This window comes from Rhodnius prolixus, unplaced genomic scaffold, assembly GCF_049639745.1.
Source record: "Rhodnius prolixus isolate KJV_2025 unplaced genomic scaffold, Rpr scaffold_1, whole genome shotgun sequence".
In the NCBI taxonomy this organism is placed as follows: Eukaryota; Metazoa; Arthropoda; class Insecta; order Hemiptera; family Reduviidae; genus Rhodnius; species Rhodnius prolixus.
Genome location: NW_027411581.1, coordinates 30,011,303 through 30,030,180, shown reverse-complemented (window position 1 = coordinate 30,030,180; position 18,878 = coordinate 30,011,303). Strand labels below are relative to the sequence as shown.

The window sequence follows — 18,878 nt, the reverse complement described above, 5'->3', positions numbered from 1 at the left end:
ATACAACAACTGAACAGGCATCTCGATAGTCTAGTTCATGTGGAACAAACCTGAGACTGTCTACGAACCGCAAGGAACATTTATGATTCGTATTTCAAAGAACTGAGAATCACAGAAGAAAAAGCAATAGTAAGAATTAGTTGAAAAAACAGAAATGATGATTGTGTAGAGTAAATTCTGATTCAGAAAGAATCAATGTGAAAAGATAAAAGATCAGTAACTAATCATTGGGTGCTTCTTTTCATCTAAAAATTTCGTCGGGAATTTCTTTGTTACAATCAACCTGTAAAAACCTGTAAAAACTAGTTAAAATATTCCTTTGTAGGATGTAAAAGAAGTAGGACATGGCAACCCTAAAAGTCGTCAGGACTTTGGTCAGTTCAACTATTCAACCGTAGGTACTAGACCATATATTCAATCTGCGGGTAGGAGCGCAGCTATCGGATTATTGCGGATCTGGCCCCTTGAACGACACTTCTTGTTGGAATTAATACCTTCCAATGTCTCCTTTAACTCTGTCCTATTCGTTTCCCAAGCTGCCGCTTCTGGGATTAAGGCACAACATGTATTCGGACACATAAATCGCTAGCTTTTTCACATTTGTAGGTAAATGCGAGAGCCGCAGGATGGCTATATGGGTAAGGGTTGATAGCGAAGGCCCCAAGATATAACTTATTCATTTGGTATATCTAATCAGATCCAAATAAGGCTCACCTCTGGACGAGTCGAATGCTCACAGACATAGATAGATAGATAGATAGATAGTAGATGGGACGGGACCTATGCCCCAAGGCACCGCAGCCACAGAAGACTTATTGTGCCAGTCCCTTCTTAGTTCTAGTAGGCGAACCCTCCCCTCCTAAAGAGGTCAAGGACTTTCCCTACTAGTTCTTTTTGCGCTACTATCTCCTTCGGCCTCAACGTTCTAAAGGTTTCATAGCGCAAACGTTCGATTGCAACGCAATCGAACAACAGGTGCGAGGCCGTTTCCTCCTCTTCCTGACATAATCTGCACAACGGCTCCGAGCTGATAAGCCCCACCTTGCGCAGATGCTTCTTGAACCTACCGTGCCCCGTGAATAGGCCTGTAATCAGAGTAATCTGATTTCTGCCCAAACACAGGGTCTCTTTGGATCTTTGCTTACACAGCCAAGGCATCAAGGTCTTGCTGTGTTTAACCCCAGGACACATCACCCAGTTCTTTTCGTGCTCCCTCCAGATCCAATCTCTGAGAGCCGCGCGAACCGAACCCCTGGTGATCCCCAGGACAGGCTCTGGACCGATGAAAGGAGTGTTAGCGCCATTCCTGGCCAGATAATCAGCTTTTTCATTCCCTTCAATAACCACATGACCCGGCACCCATTCCAACCGAACTTTGTTGTGCCGCGCCAGTAGTTCTAGGGCCTTCCTGCATTCCCAGACCAGGGAAGAGGTGATTCTGAAGGATACGAGAGCCTTCAGTGCAGCCTGGCTGTCCGAAAAGATGCGAATCTCCCTATTTCTAGGTTCCATCCGCAGGTTTTCCTCAGCGCTCACAGACATAAATTGCGGAAGATAAAATAAAATTCAAGAAAAATTTGTAGAGGGATTAAATCTCCTTGTAAAGTAACCGAAAAAAATGTTTTGGTGAAATCATTTACAAAATGATATTCAAATGTGCAATGTGATTGGTATTGTGATCAATAATTAAAAGATTTAGGAAGGTTTCTTTTTCATCCAATCACCAAGATGTGAAAGGAAAAAAAATAGGGTTAACTAGAAACAGTTGTGTGAAACATGTCTCCACCCTGCCTAGGGTAGTTTTTCCATTACTAAAAATTTATGTAACATCGTTTTTATCTGCTTCACAGTCGGTTAGCAAGGCGGTTCTCTTCAGTGAAGCATGAGTGATAGTTGACAGGCCGTCCTATTACATGTTGGGCTGACTGTGCCCCATTTTGTGACACATGCCTTTTCCAACGACACTGGGCCGCCGCATCTCCACTCTTTATGTCCCAGCTCCAAACGTCTCTTCTCTCTCTCTCTCTCTCTCGTATCCCTCAACATCAGCCCATTTCTAAGTCCACTAACCATTTCATCAACCATCACCATTCTACCCAGCACATAGCGTCTTGTTAAAAAACTGACAATTACTGTTCGCCCAACTTTATACTCAGAACGAAACCAATTACTTGAACGTGTCCAATGACAGATAACATGTACGAGTACGTACAAACAGATCTACAGCTAGAGAAGTGAGAGAATTTTTTTTATTATTTTTTTAAGTAAAAGTATAAAAGTTCCAGCTTAGGATTTCATTAACAGTGTGGAAGTTTGGAAAGAAGAACTTCATCCGCTGACGACAATGTTCTATCAATGGTCGTAGCCAGATTATGTATTGAACAGATGTCAAACATTATGGAAAAGTGTAAAAAGTAGGAAGGGAGCCGATGAGGAAAGTCTTGACAGCTTGCAAGGTTGGGGCGGGTTGCCAACAGACGGAAAAAAGGAAATTGAAAAACTCTTGCAATAGTTCAACTTGAAAAACAAATATATAAATTTCTGTTATAGTAATCGGGTCAAATTTTTGAAATTGAATTTTCAAGAAAAATACAAGAAGGAGAACTGTCAGTTCTCATAACTAACACTAAAAAATAACACTTTCAGTAAATTGTCAGAGATGCAAATGTTTTTTTAAGTAATTTATCTTTAAGTTAGATTTTTTAAGCCAATATCGAGAAGCAAGATATTCTTTTTGTTGCAAGATCCTAGAAATCCATTAATTTTTTGTGAGCAAATCTTTTATTTTAGCAACAGGATTTGTGGATAAATGTGTTTTGAGATTTGTGGATAAATGTGTTTTGAGATTTGTGGATAAATGTGTTTTGAGATTTGTGGATAAATGTGTTTTGAGATTTGTGGATAAATGTGTTTTGAGATTTGTGGATAAATGTGTTTTGAGATTTGTGGATAAATGTGTTTTGAGATTTGTGGATAAATGTGTTTTGAGATTTGTGGATAAATGTGTTTTGAGATTTGTGGATAAATGTGTTTTGAGATTTGTGGATAAATGTGTTTTGAGATTTGTGGATAAATGTGTTTTGAGATTTGTGGATAAATGTGTTTTGAGATTTGTGGATAAATGTGTTTTGAGATTTGTGGATAAATGTGTTTTGAGATTTGTGGATAAATGTGTTTTGAGATTTGTGGATAAATGTGTTTTGAGATTTGTGGATAAATGTGTTTTGAGATTTGTGGATAAATGTGTTTTGAGATTTGTGGATAAATGTGTTTTGAGATTTGTGGATAAATGTGTTTTGAGATTTGTAGCGAATTTCGGGTATTAGAATGCTTTATCACTCTCCACCGATCTATCTGTCCTGCATCAAAAGTAAAATTCGATTTAGCAAAGAAGGTGTTACGTTCATCTAACTTCCTCTGCCTGTGTTCCTTCCGCGTTTTGGTGGAACCGCCCTTCTAATACACTCTACAACTTCATCTAAACTAAAGACAACTGAATAAAATTACACTTTTAAAGTTTAGGCTATTCATTTTTGAGTGAATATTTATTCATGCGGCTCAAAAAAGAAAAAAAGCTATCTTGAAATTTTCTTCAATTTTCAATAATAATAATAAGAAAGAAATAGCTACCTGATACAGCCATATTGTACATGGAATGGTCTCGTCCCTTTCTTCTGAACAGCCTGAATATGAGAGCGGACAGCACGGCGAACACTAGACAAGCAACTGCCAGTCCGATGTACAGAGCTACATCTGTCTGCACTTCCGCTCGTGTCGCTGCAACAAACAACAAAAACTGTGAAATAACAAGAGAAATTTGATTTGATTGTTTTTGCTGCATGGAAGAGAAGTTTCTTTAATGAAGGTTGGTTCGGCTCCAAAAAAAAAAGCAGCCCTCCTGGATGCTAATCAGTGCCCAGTCCGCTAATGGAAATCTTTGTCCGCAATGAAAGAATATTGCCTAGAGGAGGGAAGTGCACTTAAAAACTCGAGACTGCAATGGCTTAGTATTTGGTGCGAATTTGAAAATTTTTCTAAAGAACAACTTAATAATAAAACAATCTGGACACAAAAATATTTAAAAAACTTTGATAAGATCACCCCAGTTACATAAAATTTGTTGTAAATAATAGATTTATTTGCATCTGTAGAACTATCTACAACAAAATAAGTGTGTGAACAGAATATATTTATACAATTCAAGTCACAATGAAAATTACCAGTCATCGTTGCCACTCTCTTGGGCGCAAATTTATAAACATATCTATTGTGAATATTTAATTTTAACTTATATTTGCACCTATTTCGTTTATTACTGCAAGAACTACAAGTTCCCTAAAGAATTGGCTAGTCCATTACTTCCTGCAGGAAGAGATTGGATAGCAAGGAGCTCGCCTTGTCTTAAACGACGTGTGGGATTATGAGGATAGAAATTTGTGGATAATAATTAGACAAAGGTGTTCAAGTGATTCGCTAGATTAGTGTGTAAAGTTTGGAATCGGGTGGCTCCATTGACTTTGTAAATTTAAGGTTATGCCTTACAGTACGATTGCAACATTTACAATTCGAAGAACTTAGGCTTCACGAAATTATTGTATAGGTTGGATACTGAATTAACACAGCTCCACAATTCTGCTCTCCACAAATCCATATTGGACGAATTAGTACTTTGTGAAGTAAGAGTTAGTTGTTTTAGTACGGTCGGATTTAGTTTACTGGTAGTCTCCAAGATTGTCCAGAAGATCCGTTCAATTCCTTTCTTTTATATCTTGTGTGGAGGTTCAACGTTAGTTGACTGTCTTTGGAGAGCGCTGGTAACGAATTTGTGTCTGAACTGAAATGGATTATGAATGACAGATCAGTTTTTGAAACCATTTAGAAGAGTAAGATGAATTCTCTTTATGGGTACTGAGCTTCAATGAAAGAGAATGGTTCTTGTACAATGAAAGAGATTGCTAAGTTTATACTTTATGCTTTCTAAGTTTATACAGTAGGCCTATTTGCTACAATGAGTTACAAAGCCTAAGTTACTTCCAGATAGGCAATGCTCCTTAGAGCCAAAGAAATATTATCATGAAAAACAAAATAAATAAAATATGATTGTTAAAAATGAAGGTCTCTGGTGAGCCCGGAAAAAAAATATTAGATAGAAAAATTAATTTTTAATTTAAAAGAAACCTGCAGTTAATTAAGGGATGAAAATAATACAAAAATACAATAAACTTTTATTTCTTAGAGGATAATAATTATATGCGGCAGGAGATATAAACCGCATAGAGTTTAATAGCAATACTTTTGGAAAGTGTCCAAGAAACAAATACAGTTTATCTTAACTAGCCTAGTGATTAATCAAGAATGGAAGATAAAAAAAATTGTTAGAGAAGATAGAGGAGGGAACTGATTTACAGCGCTTTTTCCCCTGTATTTTGATATATTTGATTACAAGAATTTTCGAAATAGCAATCTTGAAGGATAGACTAACATCAGTCTTCATTCTGTCTAGTTCGAAATAACACATTTGTTATTTTTTTATCTACTGTTTACAATCTAAAAAATAAAAAAGAAATGTAATCAGTGAATTTGTTGTGTCTTCTTGGCTGGATCAGCTGGAAGAGAGAATCGGCCCACTGAATTCACATTCTCAATGGAGTTGGTGATATTTACTGTTGGAAGTGGTTAAAAGGCCAACGGACGGGCAGGATTATCTGGAATAGAGGTGGAGGCGAGATTTTGTATCAGAGGATTAGAACAGAAGAGACTTGAAGAATGTTTGATATTTTGAATGAATAATGAAGAGGAGAATTTGATACATAAAATAGGGCACCAGTAATTTACCGAAGAATTCTTGATTGAAAAAACTAATTTTTCATTTTTTTAAATATGAGAGTTGGATTGAACCCCACTACTGAAGTCCTAAGTCCATATCGGTTTGAGTATGCTGTCGTTCCTGTTTCAGCGGTAGCTTCGATCCTCAATTTGTTTCGTCTGTTCAGATCAAGTAGGGTATGAATCGTTTGTCGAATGTAAATTCCAAGGTAGCGAACCAAATTAGCAGGAGGAACAGGCATTGAATATAGTCTGCAGAATGAAGATTCGTTGCAATTTCTTGGGTCTAATTTGATTCGCCACTTTTTGGCCCGAGGCTCTATTCGGTTTAAGTGTGTCTCGGGATGAGATGAAGCTGTAGTTGGACCCAGAGTTGCAGGAATGAATGACAGTATTGTCAGCATACGTACAGAATAGTTTCTATGGGTCAGTTGTGACATAGTGTACAGAAGTATTCCTTGAGGTACTCCTGCCTATGCTAGCGAGTAGAATCGATTCATTCACAACTCAAGTAAAAGAAGCGGTGACATAAATTTAATTTATACGACAAAACCCATTATTATTCCATTTAATTAATACTATTCAGGAAATAGGCAAAGATCGAGCCCCTAAACTACCCATTTATAAAATAAGGATAATAATAACGAAGTAATTGAAAAAGTATAGTACAGACATATGAAGACCTAAATTAAAATAAATGCAAAATCAAAATCTGTTTTGAATCTCTCCGTCAAAATTTCTTAAGTACGTTCAGCTAATGATATAAACGATAAGATGGCGGCATTCTATTATTCCTTCAGTGACGTACACTGGCAGAGGGTAGAAAAGACAAGATGATAACCTCCCAAACAAATCGTTGGACACATATGTGCTGCCTATATTTACATAATTTTATGCCATTTGTCACCTTTTTTATATCTTCTTTTCGGTTCAAGATTTCTTTCTCAACTTATGGAAGTACTCCAAATACGTCCGTCTAAATGTTTAAGCAAATACCAAATCCACCTTGTAATAAATTTAAATGTAAAATTACAGGAAAGTAATACATGTTATATGGAAAGTAATCGCCTATTTTTTCAACTACCGATTAGTAACTGATATTTGTATATACGAGGTGTGTTCAAAAAATAAGGTGAATTTTCATTTTTCTCAAAAAAGATTTATTTATTCATCGATTTTTATTTTGTCTCCTTCAAAGTAGTCCCCCTCAGATATAATAGATTTGTGCCAGCGTTTTTTCCAATCCTCGAAACAGTTCTGATATGCACTTTTTGGTATGTCCTTGAGCTCTCTCAGCGATTCGGTTTTTATCTCCTCAATCGTCGCAAAACGCCGTCCTTTCATGGGTCTCTTCAATCATGGGAACAGGAAAAAGTCGCAGGGCGCCAAATCTGGTGAATACGGTGGCTGAGACATGATAATGTCATTCAACAATTCCTGAGCGATGCTCATGCGACGGTTTTTTTTTTGTCAAAATTCAGCAATTTTGGAACGAACTTCGCTGCCACACGCTTCATGCTCAAAATTTCCGAAAAAATTGCAGGACATGTGCCAACCGATATGCCGACAACCTCAGCAACTTCTCTAATTGTGATTCGACAATTCTTCTCAACATTTTCATCGGTTGTTGATGTGCTGGATGTGCGTCGTCATTCACATCTTCTCGACCTTCTGTGAAAAGCTTGTACCACTTGTAAACATTTTTTTGACTCAGTGTACTCTCACCGTACGCCACTCTCAACATTTCAAGTGTTTTTGAGCACTTAATTCCATTTTTTACACAAAATTTCATGCAAATTCGTTGATCCATTTTTTTCGACAGAAGAAAATCGCCGAACTCGCAAAACACTTGTCTTATTTATGCCTCTAACATACAAACTAAACATGCTATATAGCTACAACTTTGAAAATATGTTCGAGACATAAAAAAAAAAAAACAATCGAAATTCGAATGTACGTAGCCCGCGAAATTTGAAAATTCACCTTATTTTTTGAACATACCTCGTATATCATACAGACAATATTGTAACGAAGTTGACCTGGGCATAGAAGAAAGGCCTAGATTGTTCTAGGGGTTGAGCGATCAAAGTCAGTAACAGGCCGCCACTGCATTAACAAAAGGGCGGTATCTACCTGTGGCAGAGAAGAAAGGCCTAGATTGTACTAGGGGTTAAGCGACCAAAGTCGGTAACAGGCCACCACAGTGTAGACAAAAGGGCCGTCTCTACCTGAACTAGAAAGGAAAGGGCTAGATTGTTCAAGTTTAGTGACCGTAGCCGTAGCGGTCAACCGCTGTGTAAAAGCCAGCTAAGAGAAAGGCCTCAGTTGGGGTGGTGGCATATGTGTTTTCCCAGCCGGTGATTGACAGGTAGGAGCGAGACAGATAGTAGGAGGAGGGCGGCCCCAGCTGAGGTGGTGGCAGTATGTTTCCTCCAGCCAATGAACGTCAGGAGGGCGTGGAAACTTTTGCTCAGAGAGTTGGAGGAGGGCAGTCCCAGTTGGAGGGAGGCACGCAGTTTTAAGGAGTTTTAAAGAAGAGTTCTTAGTCAGTTGTAATCAAGTGCAGTTAGTTATTAGAGTTTAGAGTCAAGTTGTGGAGAGGCACTTTGGAAGTGATAGTTTTTGAGAGAATCAGTGTTGCGGAGTGCTTCAGTGGTAGCTAGTTGGGCAAGTAGTCAGTTAGTGAGTAGAGCTTTGTTTGTGTAGCAGAGACTAGTGCAATTCGGTGCAGTGCGGACCAGTGGTCAGTCGGGGAACAGTTTTGTGGCGTTACGTAGTGAGTAAGTAACAGTAAACTGTTGTGACTGTTGTAAATGGTGACTGTAATGAATAGCGTTAGTTGCTAGTAAATGTTAATGTGAGTAAAGGTAATGTGTTAATAAATCAGGTTATTACTTACAACTTTAGCAAGTTTTATTATTTAATCAAACCCACATATTATTAAAATAACTAGTGGCAGGCACTAGTTGTGTAAGTAAAGTTCTTTCTTAGTAAAAGGACAAGAAAAACTTTACAATATATTAAGTCTTTAAAATCTAACCTTTATTATTTCTCCAGATTTCGATAAGAAAAGTGCTCTACTTTAGGAGGTTTTTAGAGCATTGCTTATTAAGCAATTTGAGAGCAAAGTGCTGATTGGATGACAAAACGTTCTAGTCTTTGTACTTTCGTAACGTCTACTTCTAAATAAAACCCTGCTAGTCCTGAAGAACAACATAAATCCAGATACTCAAGCTTTGATGAAACTAATTCCTTCTAAAACTACTGATAGTAATAGCTAAATCTATGAATGAATTCCGCTCTCGTCTAAAAGTGATTATTACGATATCGATTAGTTTTCAAAATGAGATTTCCCAGATCTCACACTAAGGTCCTCAGCCCCCAGAATTGGTCGGAGAAAATAAAGTCAGTCAAGCCAGAAAAATTGGAAAATTCAAACTTTATTTAGATGGCAAATATTATTCTGAGTCTATTATAAATTCCTACTTATTCCTAGATTAATACTTTCTTGAGTATTGATAGACACCTATAAAGCAATTCATTTAGATTCAAGAATTGGTTAACGCGATTGTAAAAACGCTCAATATCAGAACTGGTAGTATGGCGGAATTCCATTGCAAAACAAATAAAATAATATTTTTACTATCCCCTTGGAAAGGGTTACAGCAGAAACTGCTATTCCTGCGCACATTCTTTTTTAAATATTTAGGTAAATGGAGTAACGAAAAATAAAAAAAATCCAAGCAATGTGCCAGAAACTTCGAGTATTTTTCGAGGGAATTGAATTTGAATGAATAGTTTCTCTGATTCTGTTAGAGCTGAATATTTCTAGAATCCAGAAGAGATTCGGATTTGTCAAGAAGTCTATTTAGTGTTTACATTGCGGTAGAATAATTCTAAACAAATGGTTCTCTCTGTTCTATTTAACTATTTCTTTAAAATTATTGAAGCTTTTAAACATTCTGCCTTAGCATTTGTAATTAGTTGCCGTTTGTGTCATGAGATCTTCAATTAGTTTTTTTTCTTTATTCTATTAAATAATAATAATCTTTTGATTTGTTTAGTTTTCTTGTTCTTTGTTAGACTTAACCGTCTTTTCATTTTCTTTTCTAGCTTACGAACTAAACCGTTCTAGAACCACAGACGCCAGCATGTTTCGTTTCCAGAAAAGAGCAAAATAGAAATTCCCTAATAACTAAAAAAATTGTTATAAAAAGGGATTATTATTATAACTATTATTATTATTTCTCAAGGTGTGATACCTCCTAAATACTACCCATTGAGATCAAAGCACACGCATTGGTGTTCTAAATATTTAAGTCCTTTAAATATTTTTTTAAATTGGAAAACACACACCAAATAATTATTAAATTTGTCATCACTGATAAAAGTGTCAATTGTATAATTAAATCAAACAAAGCAGGTTTTTAATTAAAAAAGGCTGATTTTGATTTTATTGATTGAAACTTAATTTTTCTAAAAATATTTTTGTTACTAATTTTTTTTTAAAGCCAGAGGGAAAATTGATCCACCTTGCCTCACCTCTGGATGCCTAGCCTGTCTACAATCCCTAGTTTTTTCTGTACATAATTAGACAATATAGAAAGTTGCATATTGTCTTAATATTGTTATTAACTCGGTCTAGGCATTAATTTTACTTTTACAAAATGCAAATGCAACAGCTCGTGAAAATGTAATGAAATAAAGACCGTATGCCAGTTTAATGTGATATTTCTCTCGTTATCTCTGAACCCAGCGATTCACAAGCTTGCTTAGACACTAAAAATGATAATATGTTAGTACGAGGCGTTGAAAATATATACGAGCAATCTGATAAGTGATTAAGATATGGACAATTTAAACTAACACGTACACAGAGGTAAAGTGTCCAGCTGGACGGGGCGTGAACAGGTGCAAACATGAACAATTGTAATGGCAGTTAGCGATAAGAGTATCAGTGAAGAAATGTGACCGTCTCTCAGATATCCAGCGGGTGAAGGAGTATATTCGACCACGACACTTTATCTCACGGCATCCAGTTGGTCACAGTTCTAGCCATTACCACATTCCTCCATCTTGATTTCATCTCCTAGACTAATCCATGCTTCCACACATTATGGAAAATGTTCACGAAACAACTAACACTGATACCACTGGTGACAATTAAGTCTTTTCTCTAGCGTCATCATTGAAAGTGCGTTCACTAATATTTCAGGGATCCAGTCTTTCATTACGAGACTGTAGTGACGTAAAACTTGTTTGTCTAAATTATCATATCGTTTCAACTTATCACCTTGTTACTCAAGTAACCCAGTTCAAAAGTAAATTGCTAAGTGGCTTAATGATTTCTGACCAATGTGGGCATCATCCGCGTTCGAAACCATATCCACAAACTAATATAAAACAGATTTAGATTTCTGTCTGTCTCAGATTTCTTCACTTAAGCTCCAAAAATAGCTTTCATTGTTGAACTAAAAACATTTTTTAACATTAAACGTTAATTACTCGAGAAATTAGTGCCTAATAAGGCAAAAGATTTGCATACATTTTATCTTTTGTAAAGATGGATTCTAAATTGAATAAATTTTAGAATTTAAAATTTATATTTACTGTTTGTTAGTGTAAAGTAAGCCTTTATATGTATGAGGTGGTTGTAGGTTTGAAAATTCGTTATTGTTTTTAGATGTATAGGAAAGAGATTCAATATCTTGCTTAGAAATTATACATACATACAATTTGTTAGTGTAAAGTAAGCCTTTATATGTATGAGGTGGTTGTAGGTTTGAAAATTCGTTATTGTTTTTAGATGTATAGGAAAGAGATTCAATATCTTGCTTAGAAATTATACATACATACAATTCTTTCGAATGTTCGAGATAACGTTTTCTCGTGTTTATAAACTAAGAATAACGAAATCAGAAGGGCCAATGACGGGGAACAAATCAATTAATCCACAATCTATCTTTTAATATGGACTAATAACATCTATTACCATTAACTTTTCAATGTTTAAAACTAGGCCAGTTTCTACAACTCTTTTTTTGGGTTATATTTTATTGAAAATTCAATTTTATTACCATTCACTTTTACAACTCCATGTCAATAAAATTACATAAACATAACCAGTTTAGGTTGTAAGCAAAATATTTGAAAGCAATAGCCGCTGTCTATTGGAGTAGCAAGAGCTGAGTGGTGCAAATGGAAGGTAGTATAGAGCTAAAGATAGGAGCTAAGTTGGCGCACCTGAAGCCACTAGCGAGTCTAGAGACCACTCTAGGGCACACAGAGTACTGGGCCACTTGACCTTATCCAGCCACCTTAGTGCCAAGTGGAAACATGTTTCCAGGAGCCACCATCACATCCCCGGGGGTACTCTACCAGCTAAGTTAAATGCATGCTCTAACCTATATAAACACGAACTCTGCAAAGGTAAATACAGGACCCTATTTTCTAAATAACAAATATAAACATGGATAACTTTCAACGCGAAATGTGTTACTGAAATAAGGAAATGTAGAAAATATAAAATAGTGAAGACAAACAGGTTGTAATGTTTTAAAAGAATAACAGGCTGAAGATATAAAGTTTAAATTACATGTGTATAACATATAAAAGACGGTAAAATAATAATCTAAAGGGAAAAACGATTATTGTACAATTTCAATACAAGCTTTCGACCTGGCGACTAGATCAACTTCAGGGCTTATAGTTTTTAAAGATTATAATTTGTTTTAGTACATTGTTAACATTAAAGGATGGTGTTTCTTCTGTTCTGACTGTTTAGGTATCGTACTTTAAGCGCACTTAATGTGCATTTAATGAATCCAATGCGCGTCAAAATCAAGGATCAATGGCGCACGGAGTGCCACCGCAGTACAGGACACTCTCAAGTCAGCATTAGCAAAGAGTAGCGGCAGCGGTAGGGGACATAACACGAAGCGCATCTTGTCCCGATTTGAACTCAGTCCACCGCGCTACCAACGGAGCTAACCTCTTACTGCCCCTGGATATGATACTGTCTATCAAGACGTTCTTGAATGAAGAAAACGCCCTACACTTGAGTCTGGCCCAACCCCAGCTGACCAACACGTGTTCTCTTACACAACATTTTCGATTAACTCCCTAAAATCGTAAAGAGAAAAGTAATTCTACCTATATGTATACAATTGAGTGCTTGAAAATTGGAATTGTTATTTCAAATCAGAGAAGAAAAACAGCGTCAAATAAAAAAGAAAAAATGCTACAAAAGTTCTGCAAAAATCTCATTTTAGTTTACGTTCTTCTGAATAAAATTAAAATGTAAATTGAATGTAAATATTTTGTCTCAATATGTATTTTCAAAGTGAACTTGCATACTCCAATTTTGATAATTATATTAGATTTTAATTATTGGTATTTCATTTAATCGTGTTTCTATTTCAATGACTAATTACAGGAAATTTAATCTTGAATAAAATCAAGATAATGCTCGAATTAAAAATAACCACCCAGGCTGTTAGTAAGAAAGGAATGTTCCAACTTTTCGCCGGGTTAAAGTCTAGCAATATTTAACTAAGAATTTGTAAAATCACATAGATTAGTTCTTAGTTAAATTTATTTTGTTATAGTAAATTGTTGCCATGCCAAATGTATACGATATACATATCTCTACGTCGTGCAAGGGGGTTAGGGCAGGGAGTTTACCTAGTGAAAATATTTGGATTCAAATTTTGGGTTCAAATTTTTAGTATCAGGATAACAAGATTAAGGTGAGACAAGTATTGATTGTTTGCAGACGCATGAAGAAGAACGTGATGAGATGGGTGGGAAATCCCATCAGAATTTATCTCTTACATCAATCTGATCAGATTGTATACGTTGGACCAGCATCCAATCTCCGTGAGAGGGGAAGCTAACATTGGCGGACCGGCTGCAACACTGGACCTGACAGGCCTGTTCGACACATTTAGTTACAAACTTTTATCTGCACAATAATATTACACCTTAATCTGTCTTAAACAGTCTGCACATAAAGAAACTTTAGACAAATGCGTATGGTTTACGCTGTCTATAAGACAAGTCCATTGTTCTGAATGAGTTGAAACAAAACGATGAGACACCCAGTACATACGGCGCTCTGTGAATTTGGAGATCCGTAGGCTGTAACTGTGTAGGGAATTTGCTGTAATGTCCTTCAATGAAATGGTCCTTAATGAAATAGAAGGGAATCTGGTTTAAGACTCACTAGACTTTCTCTTACTACCACTCTCACAAGTTGTGCTTCTGAGTTCTAAAACTAAGTCAGTTTATTACTAAAACTGATAAATAAAACTAAACATTACACTGACATATCTCTAGGGGGAACCTAAACCAGTACTGATCTTAAAAACTCTAACAAGAATGTAGCTATAAAAATAACAGTTGTCGATGTAAATAAATGAAATGAACATGAGAAGTACAGAAACTATGTAGCAGCAATTGTCTAAAAAATACAATAAATAAAGTGGTGATTCAGGTGCGGGATTTCTTGAGAACTGAATATTTTAGCTAAATATATGTACTCTATTTTAGAATACATTGGTGTGGCTATTAAATAACGAGACTGATGCTGCTACAGAAGAATTATGCATGTGCCAAATCCTAACGACCGACAGCTGTGCAGCGTAAAACCTTCTCTTTCGATTGCAGCGTCTCACGTGTTTGTAGAGAAATCTGTCTGACCGGAACCGTCGTTTGTGTAAGAGGTGTTACTTTCGTTTTGCCAAAAACATGGTACTACACATGTAGTAGAGCAACGAATTGTCGTGAAATTTCACATCTTAACTTGATAAAACCGCTACTGAAATTTATCTTTTATTAAAACTGCCGTAAAGTGTAAAATCCATTCTTTACAGCGGTGCTTTCGACTGAAGAAATGTTGATCTTTAAATTATAGTTAGGTCCCCTGGTGTGACTAAATCCAAATCCAAAGAATTCAAACTCTGGAATTGGAGTAAGCAAAGAAATGACCTTATCAGGAGGGCTTTACGTCCAATTACCAAATTAGGTAACATGAACGGAGGTGACTAGCAAACACTCTGTTAATTGTTAAGTAAAATCCAAGGCCTAGCCCGGCAATCGAACCCTCTACCCTAATACATCTCAGCTTTATGGACCTACAGTGGCTACAGTGGCACCTGAATTGCAGTCCATAATCCACAAAGATCAGCAATTAGAAAACGTAACCCATGTTTATTTCATTTGTTCCAGAGGGTAACCTAACTCAGTTCTACTCTTATTTGATTCAGTTAAGCAAAATCAGTTCGCAATGAGCGGGTTCATCTAAATGTGTCTTCTTTCTTATTCAAGGACCAGTAATTTCACGAACAGACCTGCTCTGTATGATTGCTCACGACTCTTGCCCGCTTTGGTGATTGCCAAAGAAACATTTATCCTTGGTGACCAAATATATTAATGTACGTCTTAATCAATAGTAAAAGCAAAAGAGTTGTTTAACCCAAAAAATATGGAGCTTCTAGCAGTCACGAAATAAATGAGTACTTAAATCAAATTTAATAAAGAAAGTTTTATACAGAAAACAAACATTTACATCGGGTAAAGTTGACGGCGAGCTAGATTTCATTATGGAACGCTTTAAGGGAGAAGTTACAAATTGGTCAATAAGAATCTTAAATGAAATGGAGAGAAGTCCATATTAAAACTTGTAAGAAAGTTAGTAATTTTTGTGAGTTAAGTCTTTAGTAAGGGTAAATTTCAAGCTTCTAAAATGCTTAAAACACTTAAATAATATATGTTCACTTAACTTTGATTTCCTCTAATTTCAAGCAATTTTCTTACCCTTGGAGCTTAATTTTGAAGGGCTTCTTTTCTAATATTTACTTTAATGGAAAAATTAAACCAAAATAAGTTTATTATTATATTTGCAAGAAATTTATGTTACATTTACTTCGCGCAGAACAGTTCACTTCCATAATTTTTTCATTTATTTTTATTTTTTTAAGGAAGAATTATCATCACTTGGTTAAAATAATTGTTTAATGGTGTATCTTATTAACTGCATTTTCTAACATTTTTCCCTTCTTACAGCTAATTTAAATTATTCTTGCTTTGAAACACCTTCAAGCTGGTGTTATTAGAAGGGAGGATCTGACTACAGAATTGATTGTATTACAACTGACTATTACTAGTCACTTAAAAATATATCAATGAATTATTTTTTGGATATTGAGTAGCAGATGTGTATTTTACTAAAGTTACACCAAATTTATTGCCTTATTCAGACTTTGTGAATCCTAGAATATAATGATATTTGCTGGGTTTGGAAATTCTATTTAAATTCTATTTAACCACTGGACTTTAGCTTCGGTGGCAAATTATTCCACTGCATGGAGGCTCTAATGCCTTGTACACTGGAAATGAGGTTGGGGCCAGGAAAATTGTACATTTTAACGTAGTGGATGCCAACAGATGCCGGCTAGTTATTATTAGACGCTGATCAGAAATCTTCAGAGAATCTTGGTCAGTGACGTTCTCCTTTATTGGGGTCACAGAACGGAATTTGACCAGAAGAAGAGGCGTTTCTCTATACGGTGCTGTTTTTTAGGGGATTAGGAGTGATGATAATCAAAGCACTATGGTCCTTGCCCTTTCCACATATACTCAGAAGTGTTCCTTCATCTAGTAAGGTCAGGAAGCTGTATTGAAGTCATCATCTCCAGAACGTAAACATTAGTGTGCTAGCTATTTGTTTATTGATATTTTCCTCGTATTCACTTATGGTTTTATTTGTTTTCTTTATTATTGAAGTATAGATGTCGTTGCTAGGAAGGCGTTGCAGTAGAATAAAAGGATTCTACGCCTTCTCAAGAATAATCCAATGCACTTCATGCAGTTGCGGTTCATTAGAAACAGTAATTACATGCACTCAGGAAAAACTATTTTTATCTTTGAAGATGATTTTTTTTTTATAAATTTATTTGTTAACTTACACCAGTGCTGGCTGCACTATTAGTAACAATACTGACACCACTATACAATTCCTAACTGAGGGGAGAAGTTACCCAGCGGATAATCGGTTTAAGTCATCTCCAGGGTTAACTACTCACCTTAGAATAGAGAATATCACGAGGGCACTGGCGTTTTAATTTCCTGGGAGGATGATCTGGAAGGTGATGAGATGGCTAGAGGATTAGAAAGAAACTGGAAGTCCTGATGAAAGTTTTTATAGCGAGTTCGAGCCACTTGACAAATGGAATTACTAAGTCTGTGTGGATGGTTAGATTTGAAACGTAAAATGGAGCGTTAACAATAGTGCGGAGAATTTTTGATTGAAGAGATTGAATTCGTTGAAGATTAGAGCATTTCGTTGAATCCCGCAGTTCAATACTTTACGTCCAGGCAGGTTTTAGTAGAAAAGTTTATTGATGATAAATTTGAATTTTAACAAACTTATTCCCCTTTTGATTCAGGATGATATACATTTGATGAAGTTGAATTAACAAGGATTATTATCGCCTTCTGAAGTGTGGATCATTTTTGGGCCAGAAATAATTAATTGGCGAACTGTTTTAATAAAATAGCTAAAAAATAACTAGATGCACTCATCTAACCAATCAATGAAATTTTCATTTTAATTTAAGTAATATTCGTCGAATTGAACAAAAACATCTACATTATGGGAGCATGAAACATAAAGTTCTCATTATAGCAGAAAGTATATCTGTAAATGGTTGACAATTTGACCAATATAGCAGCTATTGTCGCGGCAAGCACAAAGGAGGAGAAGTGGTGGAATTATAACGTAGCTAACGATATACGTATAAGTGGCGGAATATAACGATGTCGCTTCAAGCTCACAACTTCTCGTTAAAAATGACAAGTATATCTCTTTTTCGATACGATTTACACTGACGACTCTCCGGATAGTCACTAAATGCAATGAAATCCAATTTCCAAGAAGTTAAAAATAAATATCGCCACTTTATTAAATATCAAAATCCTGTGTAAAAGTTAAATTTAACATATTCACGTGTAAGAAGTATTCTCAAAGAATTATATAAGTTGGAACTTCTCAAATGTCTCTCTTACTCAAATTTATGTAATAAATCTTAAATCTGTACAATTAAGATGTAATGAAATTGTATTAAACGTAGAATTTATATATTATTGTTTACCGAACTCCTCATCACCTCCAGAACGTAAGCATTAGTACGCTAGCTGTTTGATTAATGTTTTCCTCATATTCACTTATGGTTATAGTTGAGTTCAGTACTGTTAATTGCTACAATAAAATGATTTTTGTCGAGGAATGTGCAAATCACAACTGTCTTAGATTCAAAATAACATGAATATAACCACAGATTGAATGAAATCCTTTTGACGTTTTCTTTCCAAATTACAGAGAAAACTCATTCCGGTAGATATCCCACTCGAAATTTTAGTTGAAACATAGTTACAGTGGTGCCGGGACTACTGAAATAAGCACTTTGGTAGAGAGCTTAACTTTTCCTCTTTCTAAAAGCCCCGTTTAAACAAGGATTTTGGGAAAATGTTCCTAACACAAGCGATAGACTGACACACATACATCCAACATAATGTTTAAATAAACTTTTTGGAATTATTTTATAAAAAAAATTGCAAAAAAACAAAAAATCTACAATGTGGTATTTTTTTCGGGTGAACTGGTTTTTATCAAATTTGGAATTTCGATAATATGTATTTATTTCCAATGAATGAATAAATTACGTGCTAAGACAGAGTATAAACAAAAAATGACACTTTAGAGGGGAAGCCAACCCCTCACTTTCTCTAAAACTACTCTTGAAATTTTTTTTTCTGAGAAAATACTTCAAATAGAAGTTTCAGATCCGTATATGTATTTAATTTTTTTTTTATTCTTGGTTTTACATTAGTTTACAATTTTCCGATGTCTCAAGAAAATGTAGCATCTTGGTATAGCTGCACTCTTCTCTTTAGACCCACTAACTCTAACATCCGCTTCTTTTGAGATTTACTGGACTCCCTCAAACCCTGAATTACATAATGTTTTCTTTCGTACTTTACCCAATATTCCT

General features: G+C 35.6%; 1 protein-coding gene across 7 annotated transcripts in view; it reads right to left on the bottom strand.

Annotated features, from left to right (window-relative positions):
* The window catches only part of unc-5, a 689,026-nt gene that overhangs the window by 12,957 nt on the left and 657,191 nt on the right, over window positions 1-18,878 (bottom strand). For all 7 annotated transcript variants that reach the window (XM_074136688.1, XM_074136706.1, XM_074136735.1 and 4 more), the window contains one exon: window positions 3,631-3,777. In XM_074136688.1, the coding sequence (XP_073992789.1) occupies window positions 3,631-3,777 (147 nt within the window). The remainder of the gene's footprint in view (window positions 1-3,630; window positions 3,778-18,878) is intronic.